The 18,658-nt window shown below is 37.1% G+C and overlaps 1 protein-coding gene across 12 annotated transcripts in view; it reads left to right on the top strand.

The window, feature by feature from the left end:
- The window catches only part of MALRD1 (MAM and LDL receptor class A domain containing 1), a gene marked incomplete at its 5' end in the record, with an annotated part of 1,062,652 nt that overhangs the window by 604,518 nt on the left and 439,476 nt on the right, over nucleotides 1-18,658 (top strand). For all 12 annotated transcript variants that reach the window (XM_079915185.1, XM_079915179.1, XM_079915188.1 and 9 more), the window contains one exon: nucleotides 12,568-12,696. In XM_079915185.1, coding sequence (XP_079771311.1) covers nucleotides 12,568-12,696 — 129 coding nt within the window. The remainder of the gene's footprint in view (nucleotides 1-12,567; nucleotides 12,697-18,658) is intronic.

An 18,658-nucleotide genomic window follows, 5' to 3' on the forward strand; every position in this document is an offset into this window, starting at 1 on the left:
AATAGCTTAGAGGTTATATAACATGATGGGCATTGGAATCATTAGCTCAGTTTGAATTTTAACTTCACTGTTTCTCAGGTGTGTGACCTGGGACAAGTTACTTCACCACTCTATGCCTTTTCTATACAATTGAATTATTATGGAAATCTATTGATTTAATCCTTGCAAAGTGATTAAACCAGTACCCAATCCATTGTAAGTGAAAAATTAATATCTCTTAATACTGATAGCATTTCCTAACACTATTTAGAAATAGTGTAAAATGTTATTAATGATTCCTCAAAGAAGCGTTTTGTTGTAGAGAGAATGCTGACCTAGGATGACTACAAAAATAATTAGAACTTTTAATATCTCTAAATCAATGACAGTTTTACCAACTTTATATGCTTTACCTTCACTAAATCTTGTTTTTTTTACATATAAATTTATTTATTTACTTATTTATTTTTATTTTTGGCTGCGTTGGGTCTTCGTTGCTGCACGCGGGGTTGCAGCGAGCAGAGGCTACTCTTCGTTGCAGTGCACAGGCTTCTCATTGCGGTGGCTTCTCTTGTTGCGGAGCACAGGCTCTGGGCGTGCAGGTTTCAGTAGTTGTGGCATGCAGGCTCAGTAGTTGTGGTGCACGGGCTTAGCTGCTCCGCAGCATGTGGGATCTTTCCAGACCAGGGCTCGAACCTGTGTCCCTTGCATTGGCAGGCAGATTCTTAACCACTGCGCCACCAGGGAAGTCCTTTCACTAAATCTTATAGGAACCCACTTTATAGATAAAGAAACTAAGGTTCTGAGAGGGCAGGTTCTCAAGAATCAAGAAAAAATTTGGAAAAAGTAACATTAAATAACTAATTAGTAAATGTCAAGCATGTACTGAAAACTTTGCATACATGATCTCATTTAATGTTCATACACCTCTGTTATTCATGTTGGAACTTCAGTATCTCCATTCGTCAGATGAGGAATCTGAGCCTCAGAGAGATTAATTAATTCAGCCAAATGACACAACTGGTAGAGAGATTACTCAGGGAGATGTTAAGATTTTGTTTAAAAATATCATAAAGTTTCTTTGTTGTGGCTAAACTCTTTGTAAACAATTAAAAAGTACATCAAAATATTTTTCTTTAGTCCACAGTAAACTTATTAAATTCTGAAGATTTGAATGAAATATTATGTCAAAAATACAGTGCAAATTAAATTTTTATACATCTCACATATATGGCGGAGTTCAAAGGAAAGGGTCAAAGATAATATTATGTGGTGATTAGACTTATTTGTATTCATTTTATGCAGAAAAACATAACTTGATCACAGTTTGATGCTGGAATTTGCATGTAAATTGAAAATTATTTAACAGTGTCCTGCAGTGACCTTACTATACAAATAATAGAAAAGACAAACTAATTCAGAAGTCTGAATCAGATTGCTCAGCACTTCAAAATCTCTTATTCTTCATTAAAACTCATTAATGGTATCAATATCAATGAGGTTCTAGAATCTTATATTTTTAGGAGGCCGTATATTTCCTTGAAGTGGTATTGTTTTCCTTTATTACACATATCATTGATCATGGTTGCAGCACTCCTAAAGTGCGACCAAGATAGGGTAATAATAGATGCAGTTAACAGTTTATATCCTTTTTTAGTGCATGTACTAGAAACCAATTTTACCAATCAAATAAATAGAGGTCATTTTTTCTAAAGATTCTGGGATGGATCAGAGAATTGAAGAAACAATTGTGGAAGCCATCCTTGAAAAGAATAAGCTCCAAGGACCGAAGTGACAGGGACTCGTGGGACGTTGCTCCAGTGAAGTGCCCATTAGACACCTGTGCCCCCCAGAACTGCTGTTTCTGTGTGTCTTGGTACAACATTCAATCCCAAATGCAATAATCCTGTTGGCTTATCTTTAATCAGTTATCTCTCCTTTGATCAATCAGCTATGTAATACCACACTGAGATTCTGGGTGATGAACATTAGCCGGCTCTTTTCTGTTCTTCCTCAGGCCCCACCCCACCCCATTTGGCAAGGAGTCTGTTGAGAGCTAAAAGGACATGCCCACTCAGAGCCTATGTTCCCGGTTCTAAATCTCAGATTACTCTGATCATGCAGCTCCAAGCTGGCTTCAGGGGTCTTTCCTCACCTCTTCCCCAGTTCTGTCTTCTCATGGAGGGACTGCACTGCTGGTATGCATACCCTGAGCTGCAAGGTTAGCTACAAGATGACTATGGAGATGAAGATGGGATTGTACCTACAGACTGGGGTGTCCACAGCAGATCCTGTGCACGTTAAAGGTGGACCTATTGCCATAGCCTGCGTCATCACCTTGAACCAGGAAGCTCATTCACCTTGTGTTTATTTTGAGCATCAGTTTATAACATATTTTATAAGACCCTAACTATTCATGTTTTATATCCATGTGATATATTCTCACACATTAAACACAGATGATTCATAATCTGCTCTTGGGGGGTATGTGCACTTCAGAAATATGTCTCTACATTTCAACACACACTCCCGTATTCTCCATCTCATTAAACTAAGTTTTTTGCCTAATTATTTTTATGTATTTTGTAGGTAAAAATGTTAGTGTTTTGGTTTTTTCCAGTTATTCCCACATTTTATTTATATAGGATCAATGCTGGTAAATTCTTGGGCTTTATGCAACTCTTGATTTCTTCATTCTAGTGGAAGTATAGATATTGGAGTGGGGCAGCCTATAGCTGAGACATTCTACATGAGTAACTTTTAACTCTTTAATGCCCAACAATTTTTTTTTTTTTTTTTTTTGCGGTACGCGGGCCACTCACTCTCCCGTTGCGGAGCACAGGCTCCGGACGCGCAGGCTCAGCGGCCATGGCTCACGGGCCCAGCCGCTCTGCGGCATGTGGGATCTTCCCGGACCGGGGCACGAACCCGCGTCCCCTGCATCGGCAGGCGGACTCTCAACCACTGCGCCACCACGGAAGCCCAATGCGCAACAATTTTAATGGAATTTTCATCTTACATTTTAGCTCATAGGAGAAATGTGCTTTTGGGTGGCTGAAAATAATAATCTTAGATTACTTCTTACAGCATTTTTGTACTTGCATTTATATTTTTTAAAAACAACCAGAGAATTTCTAGTGAATTAACTAAGAAAGTGTCTTTGAGATAGTATTCAAAACCCCTAGAACTTTAGAGTGGAAAGACTTTAGGGATCCAGAGTGTTTGAATGATTTCATTCCAGCTTACTTGGAGGTTTGACACTGTGGGAACAGAAATACAGCTCATTGCCTCTCAATTTATTGATTATTCTGTCACTCCATAGTAGGTGTAGGAGAACAAGAAGCAAACACACATGATAATTACTGACTTGGGTAGTAAGATGTGTAAAAATAGTTGTTTTCAATTTGGTCAAAATGAATCAACTATTTATTATAAAATATATTTAAATAAGCGTGTATCCCTACTATGTATTAATATTTCGAGCAAATCCGCAAGTACTTCCGTATAATTTCTATGCAAAAGTTACCTGAGCAAAGGAAAACAAATAGTATTTTGAGACAACAGCTAAATAAGCCATTGCATTTGCCTTCTGTGCCATTTTCTATCAGATACATATGACATCGGCGCTTTGATGTGCACATTTCCTCTTACACCTCACCTCCAGCGGAATGGAGATAAAATTGAGCAAAGTGTGTACTCCCCTCTTAATACAGCAATTAGAACATTTTAATTAGGTCTAAACAGATGACATATTCCATCCATTATGGGTCTTCTTCAAGCTAGAGTTGGAATCCAGCATGTAGACGGACATCCTTAATAAAGGGCCACTTGTGAATGATGATTACGATTTCCTTGGGTGAGTTTTTTTCTTTCCTTACAATTTTATGTCTCACACCAAAGTCGTCTTCCTCACAAAGAGTATTTATTGTCTCAATACTCCAGGTTCCTGTGCCTCACTTTTCTTTAGATTATCTTTGCTTTGTCTCGTGTCATCACACACCATGGGCCTACTTCTCTGTGTAGAAACCAATAAATTGCATCATTACCTGTGCTTATATAGACTATCAAGCTCACAGTATATATTACATCTCAGAAATTATTTTAGGCAGTGACAGTAGTTATCCTACAGCCTATTTATCCTCTAAACAGTTTTCAAGAGTTGACAGTTTTCTTGTAACCATTTTTAACTGTGAAGTTCTATAGGAATGATTTTGCCCAATATAGTTTAAATTCATTCAATGTAATTCTTAGTCCTTAGTACTCATAGCATGTTTAGAATTCATTTTATGTTTAATTAACCACCTATTCTGATTGTAGTGGTAAAGTCCAGGCAATTTTACAAATTTAAACACAGTTCAGCAAATGTTACTTAATGACCAAAAGGTCCCTGGGATCTTTGCTATGTATTAGGGATGTAGTAATGAGTACAATATAGTTCCTTCCTTTGATTCTTTCCTTTTTTTCCCAGAAGAAACATGTCTAGTTTTCTGTTGTATAGTGGATAAATCCAACAGGAAATATATCAGTGTACTGTATTTCAATACCATGTGCTATAATTGATATTATCCAGAGCACGAGCAGAGCTGGATGGATAAATGGGACTTTGAAAGAGTAACACTTAACTTATGGCTTATGGGATTGGATATTTGAGCAGGATGAGAGGAGGAATGGGGTTTATTGGTTAAGAGTAAAGGCTGGGCTTCCCTGGTGGCACAGTGGTTGAGGGTCCGCCTGCCGATGCAGGGGATGCGGGTTCGTGTCCCGGTCCGGGAGGATCCCACGTGCCCCGCGGAGTGGCTGGGCCCGTGAGCCATGGCCGCTGAGCCTGCGCGTCCAGAGCCTCTGCTCCGCAATGGGAGAGGCCACAGCAGTGAGAGGCCCACGTACCGCAAAAAAAAAAAAAAGAGTAAAGGCTGTAGTCAAAGCATGAATTCCGGCTTTGCTATGATGTAGTTGTGTGACCTTCAGTAATTTTAATAAGACAAAAAATTATAGTACCTGCTTCGTGGAGCTATCTTCGGAATTAAATGAGTTTATATATATAACGTGCTTAAACAGGATGAGACATGCAATCTAGTCTCCTTAAGAGTCAGAGCCACCATATTCATCAACAGAATCATCCTCATTGCATACCAGTTGTAGCAGGGGAGGCTACAGCTAGATCACAGTTCAAGTTCATTTCTTATTCAGCTTGCAGTAGTTAGCAAGTGAACAGATTAGGGGGACCACTCTTCTCATGCATTTATTCAGGGACCCAGGCAGATCTTTAGTCTCTGACCTTCAAGGTCCACCCTAGTGAACATCACATTGTTTCTATCCAACGGAGAGAGGAAAAGAACGTGACGAGCTGTGCGTGGAAGTTTGTGTGGCTTTGCCTGGAAGTGAGTGAGTATCACCTCCACTCACACTCCACTGGCTAGAACTCACCCTTGTGGCCCCACCTGGTTGCATATGGTGTTGAGAAGTCAAGTGCCTGGCTGAGCAGCTGCTACCCAGCAACAACTGTCTGCTGTAGGAATTTGAAGGTATATGTTGTAAACAGCCAGCCATCTCCACCCCACGGATGAGACAGGAAGAAGGCGTAAAAACAAGAGTAAGGACCGAAGTAGGTGAGAAAAGATGTTATGCTTCTGTGGACCATCCACAGATGAGCATTGTGAGGTTTAGTGTGAGTCAAGAAGTAGAGGAAGATAAAGTAGGAGGCAAAAAGAGAGAAAAAAGTGCATTTTTTGGTCACGTTTAGTGTGTCTGATATGTTATAGAGAAGTCCAGCGGGAAATGTATCCTAAGCGACTAAACTCAGGAGAAGGGACAGATTGGGTTGTAGATATCAGGTCATCAACCCCCAGATGTCAGGTAAAATCATGACAGTAAATATGATGCCCAAAGAAGAGCATAGGGTCACAATTTGCTGCATTGGCATTGAAGGCCTGGACTGGAAAAAGAACCAAGAGAGAGAAGGAAGGTTAAGCTGTGATGGAGTAGTAGGAATACGGTGGCCAGGAGCTAAAGGAGTTGAGGGTCACAGAAAGGAAGACATTTTTGGTATATCAGATGCAGAAGTAAAATCCAGAATGGAAAGGGTCAACATTTCTTTTAAAATGGTAGTTAGGAAATTACCAGAAAACGAAGCAAGGGTTCTTTTAATGGAGCATTAGGACCTGAAAAGAGATGAGGGATGGATGAGGACTTTTGAATCACTAACCCACTAAAAATGCTTCTTCAAGCTGAAAAGCATACTGGTCATTGTCAAATACATCACTTCTGAATTTTGTTGTTGATTTTGCTTTATTTTCTTATTATTTCCTTTTCCTTCATTGTAAACCTTCTAAAAAGGATTTTTGTCTAAACCTTTAAATTAATGATTTAGAAAACTAGATATTTAAAATACATCCAGATCTAAAAAAAGCTAAAGATAAAAATCTGAGTTGCATGTCTGAAAAGAGAGGTTGACACATATGATTTTCTTTCAAACAAGTATAGAATCAGTTTATAAAGTCACCGTTTTGCTTAAAAAGCTGAAAAGTTGATCTTTAAGCTATTTTCCACTTCGTATACACCTTGCCTCTGTGTAGCACAAGTGGATTTGCGTTTTTTATATTTTCCTAAGCTCTTGCCGTCCTCTAAGACATGGTCCAGTAACCCTGATAACACTTCGATAATTTGGGCACAAACTGAACTTTGCTGTCACTGAGCTCACGGAGGTCACACATTCAGATGTGTTGCTCTCAGTTGTCTGATATGTGCAGTGACCTCCTTGAAACCTAGCAATCTTTCTAACATAAGATAGATTTAAGCGCTCACCCTGAATAGAAAATATGAAAGGTGTTTATTGTTATTTTCTGGACATTTAAAAATCCTGGTCATGAGATATGCAGTCATCAGCAGTGTTGAGATTTCCTTTGATTTGCAAACTTGTCCCGATCCTATTTCTAGAACAAGAGCGCTGTCAGGTGAAATAGTTCATCTGTGAAGGAAGATTTCAGGTGTGTGATCTTTCCCAAAATATTTTTTTCTTGAGCCTATTTCGCCCTTTTTTTTTTTTTTTTTTTTACCCAAGTGTTATTCTTCAGATAACATTGAGTCTTCCGTATTTGCAACATGTGGCCAAATGTACTTGATAAGGAAATTGAAATGAATGGGGTCTTATAAAGGACCTGCTTCTTCTCAGTTGAGTGGTCTGGCCTCTTTTTCTAATTGGCTACATGACAAGCTGAGATGATATGCATTTTGAAAGGTCAGCGGTGAATAAATGTATTAAATATTTATTAACACACCAGTGCAAACTAGGGCTACATTTTGTTGTCCTCTGACAGCAAGCCATTAAATATCTTCCATTACAGCCCTAAACAGCCTGTTTTACACATAAGTTTTCACTACCGGATTATAAATTCTTTGTTGATAAGTACTATCCACCATGGTGTCTGACAACTGTTCAATATATGTTTCTAGGATGAATAAGTAAAGATACTAAATGGATGATGTCACTAGATTTAAAGGTATAGTACTTTGTATGAGAGAGTGATTACCATTGTTTTCATTTAGAGATTGATAGTAAATGAGTTACCTAAGGTTACAGAGCTTTCATGAGAATGGAGGTTCAGATCAATACATTGGCCACACATATTTTGACTTTCCACTAGCAATCAATATTTACTGTCCAGTATTACCAGCTTTAACTAGAGGGAAACTTTTACTTAGACTGATAAAACTTTTGAAGCATACCTACAATAAAAGCTATCCAAAGATGATTTATTTACAAGTTAAAACAGATAAATGACAAGGAAAATGTATATATTAACAAACAAAAAGAAACTATGAAAAAGTTCCCTCTTCTAGCCACTACAAATATATCTTTATGTTTCTGTTTCAATGAATGCACTCAAATGTTCATATATGTTTACCTTTATAGGAACACAAGGTAAAGGAAATGATATATGCCAATTTCAGAGGGTTTCTTTTTATAATAAGGAGCATGATTTGGAGAAAATTGTTTTATGGGACTTTCTTGAGATTATTTTTAGAATTCATGATATAAGGTTTTAAGTTTTTAAATGTTAAATTTATATTGAAAATTAGACTACAGAAAAATTAACAAAATCATATCATAGGATGTGCTTTCCACTCACTACAAACATATAAAAATATCTTTAAAAAGCACTTGTTAATACTCCAAACTGAAATTTGAAAAAGAAAAGGAAATATACCAGTTCCAGAACCAAAGAGGGGACTCAAACATAGACCATAGATGAAAGCTAACTTCCCAGGGGCTTAAAGGACTTGGGAACCTGGACATAGAAAATGGTATCTGGAGACTGGAAGTTTTAACCCTATATCAGAATAGGAGAGCTAGACATGTACCCTTGCATAAAGCCTGGTCCTTTCCAGAGAAAGCCCAGAGAAATTTGTTGTCTGTCCAGGAAGTTGGAAAAAATTAAAGAAAAATAAATGAACAGAACAGGAGCTACCAGCATGAAACCAAAACCCTAAAACTTGTGCCATACCACACGTAGGATAGTACATGCTGTGAGAATGAGAACTCAAAAATAACACATTAATATTAAAATTTCTAGAACCACTGAAACTTCAAGGATAATGCATGAAGCCAGTGTAAATTTATGCTGTTGGGACCACATGCTATTGGGATCATAATACAGAAAAAGGAAAGCATAAAATAAAGTAGGCAGGATACTAAATAAAATAATTAAATTTCACTTCCAGAAATTATAACTGAAAATAAATATCAATGGAAAAGTTAAACAAACAGATTAGAGGCACAGTTGAAGGATAAATCATCAAATAAGCGTGAGCTTACTCACCAAAATGCAACACAGCAAGGTAAAGAGAAAAAAAAATATGAACAGAAATTGAGACATTGAAGATAGAATAAGTGAATCTAACACTTCTAATAGCAGCCGCATAGCACAGGGAGATCAGCTCGGTGCTTTGTGACCACCTAGAGGGGTGGGATAGGGAAGGTGGGAGGGAGATGCAGGAGGGAGGAGATATGGGGATATATGTATACGTATAGCTGATTCACTTTGTCATAAAGCAGAAAGTAACACACCATTGTAAAGCAATTGTACTCCAATAAAGATGTTAAAAAAAAAAAAGTTCCAGAAATAGAAAACAGAGACTTAGGGAAAGATAGTACTTGAAGAAATAAAATTGATCATTTTCTGTAATTGAAAAATGGCATGACTCCTCAAGTTACCATAGCATAGAAACAATGACACCCCAGTAGCAGGGGGCAACCTAGTACCCAGATTTTGGTTTCCGACAGCATTCTCCAATAAAAGGAACCAGGGCTGCTTGGAGAAATGGCTGATGGCTGATTCTAGGACTGGGCTGGGAAAAATACAAGGTAAGGCTGAAGCAACGTATGGTGTTAGAACAGAAAGCAGTGTGCAAAAAAAAAAAAAAGGCTACATTGATGGTAGCATGTCAAAGGGACATAGAAGCCAACTGAAAGAGCTCCCCTTTGCCAATTTGAGCAATAAAAAAATAAAGTAGCATTGTATTATGACTCAAATTGTAAAATAAATATCCTGGAGTCCATATTGATATAAATTACTAAATAAATATATAAATGGGAGGGAAAAGACCAATCTCCCATATGTAAGAACACTAATCTACGTAGATTCTCTACCCTCAAGGAGGGAAGCATAGATCTCCTCTCCACTATTTGGTCTGCACACAGTGACTTCCTTCCAAAGAAATATTGTATTTAAAGGGATAGAAAAAAGAAAGTAACTTTAAAGTGGAGAAATACGACAAGAACTACATCAGCCAGGTAGACAAGGTCAACATGAACAGTGACAAGTTGTGTCATAGTACGTGCCCTGGTCATGACGTGATGAAAATAACACTTTACTTCTGTAGTCTTCCTCCCCTACACCCATAATCCTGCCTAAATTATAAGGGGGAAAAATCAAATTCTAATAGAAATCCTACAAAATACTTGACCAGTACTGTCCAAAGTGTAAAAGTTATCAAAGACAAGGAAAATCTGAGAAACTGTCACAGTGAAGAGAAGCCTAAGGAGACGTGACATGGTCATGGTTATTCAGTCTCCTTCAGCCTAAGGAGCCTGAATAATATGGTCTTCAGTGAGGGGGGTCTGGCCATTGCCATCACGTCTTTTATGTCCTTCATGTGGTAATATTCTGCATGAGAAATAAAGGTGCCAAAAATGTGTGCCCACGTGAAATTTACTGTCTGAAATCCCAGAGCATACTGAATATCATCACTTGAAGGAGATGATAAAACAAGTGTGTATCCACAAACATAATCTGTAGAATGATTATATCTAATTCTATGTAATGAATCCTGTGCACAAAGCTGTTTTAGTCCAAATACAAATTTATACGGGCAAGGATTTCTTTACTGTAAATTCTATTTCAAAGGAGAATAATGTGAGTTTTCAATGGACGTCACTTTAACTTTGGGGACAGTGTATTCAAATCCACAGTGGATTAGTCCTATATGTTCCTCGTGCTTTTAGTGGATTAAGTATTCGATTCTTATGGCTACATTATTTTGCAGACATTTTCTTCTTCCTAGGATTTTTCCATTTATCATGTGTTAGTTTTAGGTCTTTTGGACTCCGTCAACCTTTATTTTCTAAGCTAAAATAAATATTTAGTCTGTTTCATGTGTCGTATTCTGCCAGCAGGTCATCTTCAACTCGCTCTTATGAGCACCAATGCTCTTTCTATTCTCATATCATTAACTATAGTATATGTGAGATTATCTTTCATTTCATATATTTGTTGACCAGGTTAATAGGTACTGCCTTTATCATTTTGGCTAAATGAAGAAATTGAAAATGGCTAAACACATGCAAGACATTCTCACTAAAATAATGTTCCTCTTCTATTTACCATGCTGTTTTTGCTAACAGCAGTCTGACTATATTCTTGTCTTAAAGAAGATCTACTTTTCTTAGAATTGCAGTCTCTTTTTATTTTTAATCCGTGCAACCCATATACCATAGATACTCTGGTTTATGCTCAGTTTACTATATTTCAAAGCATTGACTTGATTCCTCTTCATGTTTTTTCTATTCTATGTTGTTAAGGTAGTAAGCCTCATTTAGAGATGGAGTCTATTTCAGTCTTTTTTTTTTTAAACTAAAGAATCAATTATTTAGATTATAAGTCAAAACCCATATCCTCTGTGGAGTAATTTTATGACTCCACAGCCTGTGGCATAGAAAAATAATCTCCAATGCATAGACTTGCATACTAAACAATGTCCACATAGTTCTCTGGGTTAACTGTCAATTCTCACTAGTGTTAATTAAAATTATGTGGCAAAGTTTCTAAATCACTCAAAGAACACGACCTTTCATTCTTCACCTTACTGATACCCACGATCTAATAAATATTGGCTGTTCTTTTAGATGCCTCCTCTCAATCTTCGTATTGGGACTACATTTTACTGGTAAATTATTTCTGGAAATTATTGAGGTTTTAGCTATTGTATTATGGGGATGACTACGGAAAGACTCTGGAAATGCACTTTTATGAAATCTGTAGTTTTACTATTTTCCTTCATGAAAATACTCCCTAACCTTGAGTAACCTACCCCCACCGCAGACACCCTATCCTGAACCCATACTAATCGATGTAACAAAGGAACCGCTGAGCTTTATTTAATTTGTTGAGTTTGATAAAGATAGTTTCAGACCTTTAATGTATATCACTTTGAAGCTATAAAATATTATCATTAGACTTCATATCAGTTGAAATGATATGCCAACATGTGAATTGCTTTGAAAATTCTATGTCAGTTTGCTTTTCTAAGCCCCCTTCAGATGAAACCATTATGCCTTCAGTTATTGTAACCAGCATTTATAAAGCACAAATTGTATATTAGGTGCTGTGTTAGGCCCAAGAAAACATAGCAAAAACTCCTGTGTCGAGGGAGCTTAGAGTCTGGGAGGACAGCCAGAAGTGTAAACAGCTCTTATACGAGGTGGTAAGCATGTAATATAGGAATAAAAGTATCCTTAGGCAGCATGAAATAGGGAGTGTCTGACCAGAGGCTTGGATGGCAAAGAGAAAGGCAAGACAAGGGTAGAGAGAGAAGTTGTTTCCTTGAGTCCTAAGGTTGAACAGACCACCAAGACCACAAGAGGGAATGAATGGTCAGTACAGGTAAAGGAAGCAGCATTTGTGAACATGTGGTAAAATGCAGACCAAGTGGCATATTTGTAAAGCCCTCAGTCCTAGGATATAATTTACTTGCAGGTGCTTAAGAGAAGAGTTGCAGAAAATGAGCCTGGAAAACTAAGCTGGAGCCAAAAACCAAAACATTTTTAATGCCTTGATTGGGAGTTTGGGTTTATGTAATAGACGATGGTCAGCCCTTGACTGGTTAAAAGATATTTTGGAAGTACAATCTATGTTACTTGCTGAACAGTTCCAGGTGGGACTGAGAGACGGGGAGTTGTCTACAAGTCTACCTTGGACAACAATTAAAATCTTTAACTTATCTAATAGTGTGGGAACTAAAAGGAGTATTCAAATTTGATGAAAGTATTACCAAATGATGTTTGTGTTTGTTATTTTGTTTTCCCCCCAGTGGGAGAGACTTCTGAGATTTGCCCAGAAGCCACTGATTTCTTGTGCCACAACAAGAAGTGTATTGCATCCCACCTGGTCTGTGACTATCAACCAGACTGCTCTGATAGGTCTGATGAAGCTCACTGTGGTAAGTGTATTTGTCTGTTCTGATGCTACCAGTTCAGCACAGATTTTCACTTTGTTAGCAGAGTAACTTATTGGCATTGATGACTGAGAAGAAATGTTCTTCTCATGCACCAGAGTAGATTTAGAATAGGCAAAACATTTTTCCAACTTCTCTATGCAAATATTTAAATGGCAGCCCTTCCATCCTTTTTACCCCCAGACTAAAAACTGCACCAAATCTATAGCAAATCATGTCACAAAAATTTCCCATCATGTCATTATATAGAACTGTGTGCAGAGTCAGGGTTAAAATTGTCAGAAACTGAACTAGCAGAGCCTACATTTCTTCATCAGTTCTCATGACTGATTCCATTCCTTTTTCCCCAAAAAATGACTGATTTTATAGGTGAGGTGAAAAAAGAACACTTTGAATAAATACTAGTTTAATGATTAATTTTAATAATTACATTGCCCTGGAAAAAGAGGAATACAAGAACCACTTTGGTTTTTTTATTCAAACTTTAATTCAAATGATTTTTAAATTCATGTATAAAGCCAAGTGTGTAATTTTAAAATATGAACACATATTTAAATCCAAAGAATTTTTTTTCATATATCTTATTGGTGAGCATTCATATGGAATCTTGATACCATACAGGCTGCCTGTTGCCGTTAATGTTTGCAGCGTAACAAACTACCCTAAAAGTTAGTGGCCTAAACAAGTTTCATTTTGCTTGCAATTTTGTGGATCATTCATTCAGGAAGGAATCAGCTAGGCAGCTTGTCTCTGATCCACATGGCTCAGACTGGTACAGCTAGACGTGGAGGATCACTTCCAAGATGCCTTTATCCCCTACATGTTCGGCACATGTGTACTCTTTGGTTTCTCTGTCTGGATCAACATGGAATCAACCTCCAGGGCAATCCCTGTGGCTTGGGCTATCACGGGTTAGTCAGACATCTTACATGGGATTGGCTTTTACCATGTGTCGACTGTAAAAGAATGCACAACCTCAAAGTTAAGAAGTATGAGAACTTCAGCCCAGGAGGCAGCCTCTCAGATCCCTCTGAGGAACTGCTCCCAAGAGGTAGAGGGGGAGACAGGATATACAGGAGTTTTGGGAGCCCAAACATCAAAAGATTACTGTTAATTAAAGAAAACCAGATAGCTCAAGTTAAGGAATTTAGTGCTTTTCTGTGTTTGGGAAGATGCAAGAGACTGTGTTCAGTGAAGTCGTTCCTTTGCTACACACCTTAGCTATCTAGGGCCAGCATCCTGGTTTTTCCCATCCTAAATCCCCTCAGGGTGCACCTTGCCGGGGTGGGGGAGGGGGCTGCAGTGGCTGAGGGCTTGATGGCGGGCATCCTGTTGTTTCTACCCTGAGTTCCCTCAGGGCACACCATTAGGGGGTGGGAGGGGCGGGCAGTGGCTGATGGCTACAATGTCCTTTGTTTACTGATGTGGCATGCAACATTCTTCATTCACAGAAAGTTCCAAGAGCCTGAGGAAAAATAGCAAAGAGTTTGTATGACTTAGCCTCAGAAGTTCCAGAATGTCCCTCCTGGCTCTTCCTAATGGTTATTCAAATAACAAAGTCTAGCCTAGATTCAAATAGAGGAAGGGAATAGACTCCATTTCTCAGTGGGAAAATATCACACATGCACAGGGAAGGCTTACTACACAAGGCACGTTTAAATGTTTATTTTTAGCTCAGTGTTATTTTTATTCCTCGGGATGTTTACTTCTGAAGTGTTCATTTCTCTTTCTTGCATTCGCTATTTTTTTTAATTGTGGTAAAGTATACATAAGATATACATAACATAAAATTTACTATTCTAACCTTTTTAACTGTACAGCTCAGTGGCATTAAGTATATTGGCATCGTTGTGCAGCCAACACCACAGCTTCACACTTATGCCAGCTTGCGTAAGTGTCATCGGAAAGGTTTTTCCCTTAGAGGGCGTCCAGAACCCATATCCAGAACTTTTTTTATCTTGAAAAATTGAAACTCTACCAATTAAACAATAACGCTCTATTCTCCCCACCCCCAGCCCCTGACAACCACCATTCTACTTTCTGTCTATGCATTTGACAACTCTAGGTGCCTCATGTAAGTGGAATCACAGTGTTTGTCTTTTTGTGACTAGCTTATTTTACTTAGCATATTATCCCATCTTTTAATTTTAAGTCAAGCAAAGAAGAAAGTGAAAATGATTGGCACTTTTTTAAACTGTATTTTGAATACTACAGTATTGTAATCTTAATTTCACAAAATATTTCCTTTATAATATATATATTCTCAAATGAAATTTATAATACGTTAAATAATACTTTCTAGTGTTATTTCTAGCTTCTTTTAAGTGCACCAAAAATATATATATTTTTTATATTGACTGTTAGGAATTGATTTCAATGGAGTTCTAAAACAATGCTCTGAAGCATTTTGAAATCACCATTTTCCCCACAAGACATAAATAGAGCATTTAATAATCACCAGCAAAACATTAAAAACTTGGCCAGATTTATGAAGGCTCTAAAGAAAAAATAATTTGAATATGATGGCATTGACATACATAATCCAGTGGGGTGAGAAGGACAGCTATCACATGCATATAGAAAACTTATTACAGACAGTAAATACCTTCCTCTCATGTAAAAATGTACATATATTGAAAAGTTTATATAAAAATTATACTCTTGTGTTTATTCCTATTCCTAGTAGGGCTAGGAACAACTTTCTAAACATTGGGTATATAAAAATGAACAAGACATTGTGTTAGGCTTCAGAAATTCACTTTCTACTGTGGAAAAAAAAACCTAGAGGGAAAAATGCATTAAATATAATGTTCTTTGCTTTTTGAAAAGGTAGTTAGTAAATGAAAAGATTCCTGATTATTTTTTAAGTGTAACAAGTGCTATCAGGAATAAGGTTATCACTGCTTATGTGGGGAGTACATATGAAGAAAAATGTGTGTGTGCGTATGTACATCTGTATATGAAATATAAAAATAGACCTAAAAGCATCAGAAAGAGTTACAGGTGTTTTGGTTTTTTAAATGTGAATGCTGCCCATGTTCTTTTTGCTTCACTCATTTTTCTTCTCAGAGTACCTTGTATGATTCTTATTTTTTTCCCACAGCTATTTGAGGTATTGATATAAAACACACAAAGGCAGTTTTGATTATCAGAAACTGAAGTCAGTTACATATCCATGTCTGTTAGTGTTACCCATGACTCTGATGGACAACTGCAAGAAGTATTTGAATTTATTAAAATAAAAGCAATATGTTGACAAATGAAATAGTCACTTTTCTTAAAACTTCTTGATAGATTTTGTTCACCTCCAAAAGGAACATTGCACAGCACACAGAGATATACAGGTGACTTATTGATGCTGCAAATTGACTCCATCAATATTTTATATGATGGTCTTTGGGAAATTTTGGAGGCATCAGGGCTGGATTCCTGCAGGCAAAGAATCTATCGTGGATAATGGAATAAATTACATTTTCAAAGTCACCTTTGGAGAAATATAAGGAAACAATTGACCTTTGGGTTATTAAACTGAAGTCTTCATTTTGACTTTGACCATCATTTGTTGGGCAATTATTTAAATTTTCAGAGGCTCAATTTCCTTATCTATATAGCACATATAATAACATACAGAGTGCTTTGAGAATTAAATGAAATAACGTAAAGAATATATTTGTTCAGTCTTTCAGGATTAATGTTAGCTTCTTCCATGCCATTATTTTTATATTCTCTTGAAATTTGTCCATCATTGTGAATGCCTTATTTACATGTCCTTTATACTTATCAGACAATAAATGCAGCTATTCCTCATGACTGAATTCTTACCTTAGGTTATGAGCAAAGATAAAATCTTCTTTTGCATTGCTACCTCTTGTTGCAAAAATGCATGGTTGGTAACAAATAAGATCAATTCTTTTTAAAAGAAACAGTTAAGTTAGAAAATATGCTCTTTTTTTCATGGAGGAAATTATTACCTAAAACACGTAGTAAGCGTGCCTTGTATTCTAGGCTAGGGATGCGCAGAATGGGATGGGTACTTTCTCTCCTGCATGTTACAGTGATAAACATCATTAGTCAGTCATGTCACTCTTCCCCACTGTACCCAGATTCTCCAAAATCCTTCTCAGTGCAGCTTTCCAAAAAGGCATTTCACAATGAGGAGAAACTGTTTAATGGTTCTATGTTATATATCATGATATGGCAAAATAAGGTTGCTATGTGGATGTGAGAATTAAAAATAATTCATTATGGAGCCATCTCTTTAATATAACTGAGTTGATTAATATTTATACTGACCTACAACAATATGGCTGAATATTGTACCAGTGGAAAAGTGCCAGTCATTTAAAACAATGTTAGTAATACTTTGAATCCATTCAAGGGATCATAATAAAGATCACAATTTGGAAAATATTTTTCCTAAAGCAATAGCCATTTTGAAAATATTGATACATATTAATCATCAAGAAATATTAATATTACAAAGTCTTCATATCATCTATCATTCAGTAATTAGTATGGAATCACGGCTTATATAATGCAGTTCAATAATAATACCTGATCACATGGAAATGTTTACAGTAGTTCAATAGTAAACAACAATTAAGGTGGCAATACAAAATAAAAAAGTCATAAGTTCCCAAACGAATAGTCATAACTATGATTACTGTTATAAGACACACACACAGACCCTGAGAACTGACATGATCTGGAAAGAGAAAGATAGTACAGAAGTTGGACATTCAAGAAAGAGTATTATTTGCTAGATGGAATGGACAAGATACATTAATTAATACACTTGTAACAGAAATTCCAACCTTGACAGGTGTAGACATCATAGCAGTCCCTGCTTGTTGCCTATCCATTTCTTTTTGTTCCTTAGAAACAGAACTGCAGTTTTATCCAGGGCAACATTATGACCAGCCTCAGGTACCATCTCCTCCAGACTTCTTTGTAGCCGCCCGTGAGCACTCGCCCGCCAGTGAGATATATGTGGGAATTTGGGGAAGGTATCCCTTTCAAAAAGAAAAAGCACCAGAATAGGAAAACGCTTTTTTCTTCTTTCCTCTTCCCACTCCTTTCAATGCCTTGAATATTTGGATTTTTCAACGCTGGAAGGTGCAGCATCATCTTGCAACCATGAATGAGCATGAGGATGGCAAGATGACAGAAAGGAAAGATGGAAAATACGTGCTTCACAACTACACATTTGAACCACAGTCACAGTGCCAACCTTAAACTGACACCTTCCTGACATATTGTTAATTGAGATGAATGAGTAGTAGCTGTTTAAGCTACTATTATTTGGGTTTTCAGTTACTTGAAACTAAATGCATCTCTAACTGATACAGACAATAAGGAAAATGTATTATCTCAAATAGCAAGAAGTCCAAAAGCAAGGGAGCTCTAGAGTTGGTTAATTTAGTAACTTTTGTCATCAAACGTATAGAACTATATGCCCTCCTTCATTCTTTATGTTCTGCCATCTTCAGATAATGGATTTTCTTATAAAGTCAGCTCCCCATAGAATCTCTTTAGTCCCAAGCACATCTTTGCAATGATATCCTGAGAAAGGACAAATAGGTTTTCTTCCTTTTGATTTATTTTTAAGAATAAAGAAACCTGTTCCTAGGTGTCTTTTCCCTAGTAAGTCTCATTGTCTAGAAAAGCATCCCAAGACTATCTTAAACCACTCAAGACAAGGGAAGTTTGAACAGCGCATCATGATTGCTTAGATAAACCATGAGCCGCCTCTGGTGTTACAGGGGGCCGTTTCACTCTTCCAACAAATATCTGAGTGAAAGAAGGTGAATTCCTAGATAAAACTGCAGTTCTGTCCTGAACAAGAGAGGGAAGGAAGGACTGACAAATAAGCATCGAATTGCTAGAGAACATGTGCCAAAAAAGAGAGAGAGAGAGAAGTACTTCAACATAAAAGTTGAAAGAAGTC

This window comes from Stenella coeruleoalba, assembly GCF_951394435.1.
Source record: "Stenella coeruleoalba genome assembly, chromosome: 2".
In the NCBI taxonomy this organism is placed as follows: domain Eukaryota; kingdom Metazoa; phylum Chordata; class Mammalia; order Artiodactyla; family Delphinidae; genus Stenella; species Stenella coeruleoalba.